At 33.8% G+C, this 5,568-nt stretch overlaps 1 protein-coding gene across 1 annotated transcript in view; it reads right to left on the reverse strand.

Moving 5' to 3' along the window:
- Positions 1-2,734: 2,734 nt before the first annotated feature.
- Positions 2,735-5,568, reverse strand: part of LOC106109755 (protein disulfide-isomerase TMX3) — a 4,597-nt gene continuing 1,763 nt past the window's right edge. Inside the window, exons 6-8 of the mRNA XM_013291358.1 lie at positions 5,354-5,568; positions 4,990-5,185; positions 2,735-3,827 (exon numbers count right to left, since the gene is read on the reverse strand). The exon at positions 5,354-5,568 is cut by the window's right edge and continues 2 nt beyond it. Coding sequence (XP_013146812.1) covers positions 3,805-3,827; positions 4,990-5,185; positions 5,354-5,568 — 434 coding nt within the window. The 3' untranslated portion in view covers positions 2,735-3,804. The remainder of the gene's footprint in view (positions 3,828-4,989; positions 5,186-5,353) is intronic.

Below are 5,568 nucleotides of genomic sequence, written 5' to 3' on the forward strand. Positions count from 1 at the left end.
AACCTGTTCGGGCGCGGGCACGTGCCGCAGTGCGACCCGCTGCTGGGCGGCGTGCTGTCGCGGCCCGCGCCGCGCCCCGCGCGCAAGCACTACTCCTGGGACAAGATAGAGTTCGACGCCACCTGACCCGCGCCGCCGCGCGCTCTACACCTCTCGCATCGTCTCCCACGATAACACTATACACTATACACAGTTACATACTACATGCATGCATGCAACTATAATATTTAAATAATGCAGCATTTAAATGGTGCGATTCGCTAAGAGTAACAAGAAGGGCGACATTAAGTGGGAAATGCTACAGAGTGGCAATCGTGCAACGTACGCTAGTCGATTCAGTGACTTGATCTTCCAGGACGGTGACTTATTCAGTAAGGACTAGATGTAATTAAATGTAATGTCGGAACACATAGTGTGGACATTGTGAAGGACAAAGTGACTTATTTATATTATGTTAGTAATCAGTACTTAATACATGGTACGAATTGTTTGTATCGCTAGTTGTTTAAATGATTTGCCGATTTGTGTTAACTATTGAGTGTGGGGCGTTCGTTCATCGCCGCGTGCGCGTTTACTTGGCTCATAATTAATCCTTTTAATTTATTGAGGCGTATTTACTTATGTATATAAAGTATCGTTGTACCGACTCAACTTAGTTGTGGATTTCAGCATTCCGACACCTGAATAAACATTTCTAGAACAAAATGTCATTCAAATAAAAGTATAAACTTTATATTTTTACTACGATTGCATATAAGCAATGAATGAATAAAAAATGTTGGCGTCATTTGCTGAAATCCTCTTAGTTCGGTTTCTAATTCCCGAATCTATGTGACATTCCAATCTTGCTAAAGTGAAAAATACAGCACAAATACACGCTCGCATCTCTCTGTCGGATATACCATCACATAAACAAAATAAACATGTCTACTAGTGATTCCTGTGACTAATTTAAATTGAAAAAACAATAAGCTGAATATATGAGAGGCATAGGCATAGGCTGAGGCAGAGAGGGCGGGTCGCGTGAAGAAGCCATCGTCATGGGTGGGACCAGCTCGGGAACAATGTTAGATGTGAATTGATTTAGTTAAAGTAGGGAGCCTACTCCGCACGCACAAACAATTATGCAATCATTCTCCTGCTTAGTCTCTCACTCGCATACAAATATTATTTTCCATTTAATTTAAGCCTTAGATAGATACCTTCGAGTACGCGGTAACGTGTAGATAAAAATGCTCCTACTGAAGGAATAATTGTTATTTATTAATCGTTTATGTTATCTAAAAGATTTAACGAACATAACATTCTTGAAAAAATATCATTCCAGTTTATTGTCTAAAGTTTAGGATAGGTGCGCCGTGCCCACTTCACCTTACTGCCGGGTGCTTGCATAATTGTTTGAATACCTTATTTATAATTTATTTATTATCTACCGCTATCCAATACATCCTTTAGTGTCGACGCCGCGCTGCGAATGTCTACGGGACATCAAAACTCGTGAATCAGGAAATATTGCCATTATTTGCATTTATAATATAATTACTACGTTTAGTTAAAAGTTTTTCACGACAACGAATTCGGCTTGAGAGCCAATAATGTGCCAATCTTTTGATATTTCAACCAACACTGTCACTATCGAGTCTAGTAGAGATTAGATATTTTTCCATAGGTAATATTTAATTAATATTTTGTATTTTTGCTAAGGTTTCGGTTTTTCTTTCATTGGTGCGGATGTTTGTAGTGTAGTGTTGTGATGCTCTGGAAGGTAGTTTGTGATTGTACTTAAAAAATATATTGCGTCTTTTTAAGTACACTCGCATGCAGTATGGTGCTATGTGAAGGACTAAAATTTAGGTAAACGTTAAACATTTGTGTGACAATACATACTTAACTATAAGAAAGTGATTGAATATTTAAAGATTGTCCCATGTGTAACACCTGTCTACCAGGGGAGGCATTCAGCAAACACTTTGTCAACCAACATTGCCGTTTTGATACAATCCCGATGTTTTGGAATAAGTTACTAATATTAAACATATTGTTATTGTTTTTTTTTTGCTTACTAAACTTAAGTCATATTCCATTATCTAAGTAAATTGTAACAATCTCTAGAATAAATGTAACTTTTATTTGCTCATCCAATTTGTACCTATCCATTTTAGCAAAATTATTTAACAAGTGGTAGGGAAAAGTTTTATTTTCCGTATGGGTTATGTGTTGTCGCTATTCCCAGTTAACAAGCCTGTACCGAGAGTTTTGTATAGCTTTGTGTACCCTTCGCAGGGATTATTTAGGTTGTATATTTAAATAAAAATGTGCAGTGAGATTAATATTTTGATAAAGCAAACTATCTTCGTATTTGTTATTGTTGTAATCGTAATAGGAGAGTTTTAATATTTGTTTTCTATATAGATTATTCCCAAGTGATAACTGTGCTGAATTTAATCAGTTTAGCTTTATACATTAATATTTACTTTATACTGGCTTCGTTATATCGCTTGCGTTAGTTTTAAATACAGCTAATTTTTAATTATTTATGTTTACTTGAGTAAATGCAATATGTTTACATAGGTGAGCGTGGGCGAGTGCTCGAGAGTTATATATGTGATAATCGCTAGAATCGGATCAGTAGTGTGTATGGATAGTTTTTTTACCTTGCCGTATAATGAAGCCTTGTAAATATTTACCGAGCCTTTATTAGCTTAAGGAAAATTGTTGAATAAAAAAATACTTAAAAAAACATTGTTTTATTTCCTTTTAACTTGTCTATATTTTATAATGTTTGAAAAATAAAGTTTAGTACTCATGAGAAGAGTAATAATTATTGCCTACCTTATCACTGATTTCGTATTGTGGAAGAGGGAACATATTTTTCCTTTTACAAGTGTGTGGAAACTTAACTCACACCAAGGTTTAGGCTCGATTTATATAACCGCACAGTGTAAGCTTACAGCTAATTCTTTACAACTAAAGGGAAGGGGTTTAGGAATTGAAAATGACATATTTTATTCTAACATTTATTATAGAGACAAAGTGATTTAAACACATTGACTAGAACTATCCTTATTTACTAAATTATGTTACTTGATGATTTACGTTTTCAGCAATAATTTGATCTTTTTAACTACGAAGGAAAAATGTATGTGTTTATTGCATAAGTGTTGACATGCCTGTACTCGCAAAATAAAAATCGACGAGGAAACACATGCCTTACACTCCATGCCATTATACTTTAGAAATACATGTACCAATTTAAATATTTATTATAGTAGAGAGAAATGTCAAGAAATGGACAAGGAAGGTTGGGAATTAATTCTTACAAATAAATAATTGGAGACTCCACATTTAAAACTAACATCAGGGTGATGAAATCAACTATCCTTTCTCATGTTTTTACATAACGATCCAATGTGTTTCAGTTTTTCGATCGATGTATATATAATTCCTTTTTAATATCATTCCTATGATTACATAAAAATACACAAAACATGTAAAGACGCGAAAACAAACGTACATTTTTTTATAAATATAATACTTTGACTAAGAAATTATTTAAAACTCGATTATTATATCGACCATAAAACACAACTTAACATTATAAAAATACAAATTAATAAATTATCTTAAGTATCAGATTTGATTTGGATATTCTGCTATAAGTATGAAATATAACTAATACTTATAATAAATAGTCGTACAGTAAATCTATGTTTCCTCAAATTCAATAAAAATCAAAATGTGTAATTTATTTCTCTGGTCTTCAATTTTCAACTAACTTTATTGTTAAGATATATATTCACCAACTTAGTCCTTCTTTTCATGTGATTCTGAAAATAACAATGATTACATATTTATAAGAGTTTTATTTCTAATTTTTTTGATAAGAATGCCTATTGTGCAAACCTAAGGATACTCAAGAGAGAAAAGTTTGTAAACTTAATTGTAAAGCTAAAGGAATAAGCAAAACATTTCACTTGTCTTTATTACAATTTTAAATACACATAGAAATGTAATTTACAAACTTACCTATTACATGGCGTCAGTACAAACCAAGATCCACTTCCTTCATATACTTTTACCATTGATAAAACATTGTTAAATATCCAATAACGATTGATAAACTTAGTAAATTATAATTAAAAATAATAGTGAAAATGTCACATTTGCTTTCTAATAACTAAAATAAAGACAAGTAAGTGATTTAAGATCAACATGCGACAAGTTATTTCAGGTTTTCAATATTTTCGTCTTCATAATAAATAGAATAAATTGTCGACGATGTCTCTTTGAGTTGAATGATTTGCTACATAGGCATTTTTATCATAAACTATTTTAATCGTTAGCGATATAATAGAAGCGATTTAGCCACCACCAGTCTACTGTACTATATCTACCATATATAGTTTACCAATCGGTAGCAAAATACAGGATGTGATGACTAAATTAACTACATTCTTATTATTTGCATAAACATCATGGAATATTAACACTATAGTATAGCAATGTACTTAATTACGTTGTTAGATTCCGAATGTTCACAGTAATTTCTCAAGCGACAGACACTATGACAAGTAATGGAAAAAAAAACAGAACAACTTTATATTCAAATCTTATACAAACAAACATTGTCTTAGAACTAACATTTATTGCCCGTAGTAAAAGGCATAAGTTGTCAATGAGATCCAAAGTAATGTAAAAAACATTTTATGTATTTTACTAATGTATAAATTAATTAACATAATTATATTGTAACAGTAACGCAACAGCACAAGTAACATCGATTTACCTCGTTTATCGAATTAAACATCGCTAAATATAATTTACTCTTTGGTAAATGACTAGAAACATCTTAAAAGTTAAGAGAATTTTACACACATAAAACGTAATATTTTAGCGTGTGCGCGTCTAGGTCGCATATGTATAATTTATAGGAGCGTCATATGATTTAGAGATACATCTTTATTAAACTCATATATTTTAAATTTTTACCGATCTCTTCGTCTTCATCGGAATCGAGTATGTCCGTGCAGAAGATGGAGTAGCAGATGAGGGAGAGGAAGCCGAGCGGCAGGCCGAAGACGAGCGCGGTGAGCACCGGGTTGCCGCGCCACATGCCGCCCAGCGCCGCGCGCGCCTCGAACACGCTGCGGTACACGCCCACCAGCCAGTGGTCGCCGCCGTATGCCTGCAATGCAACTCACATTAAAATTATAAATACTTACACAGTTTACAGTATTGAGAATATTAATAATTTTCCTCCCTAGGAATAATTCACATTGCAATCTTTTGAATATCCTGCAGACAACTCTCTTAATTTTAATTCTTAGTCTTAAACACAAGAAATGAAACTTACAGGCGCTTGCTGGTTATATATCTGTTCAAGGAACCATACAACAGCCTCTGGTGTCATCAGTACGGGATCATCGTCAGGAATGTGATGATGGCTGGTGGTAGAGTTCAACACCAGCAAATGGGGAACAGTCAACTCAGACATGGCGATGGAATTTGCCAAATCTGGAGTTCCCATCCATCCAAATTGGAAATTCTCATGAAGTTCAGATTTCTTTT

This window comes from Papilio polytes, unplaced genomic scaffold, assembly GCF_000836215.1.
Source record: "Papilio polytes unplaced genomic scaffold, Ppol_1.0 DF821067.1, whole genome shotgun sequence".
Lineage (NCBI taxonomy): Eukaryota > Metazoa > Arthropoda > Insecta > Lepidoptera > Papilionidae > Papilio > Papilio polytes.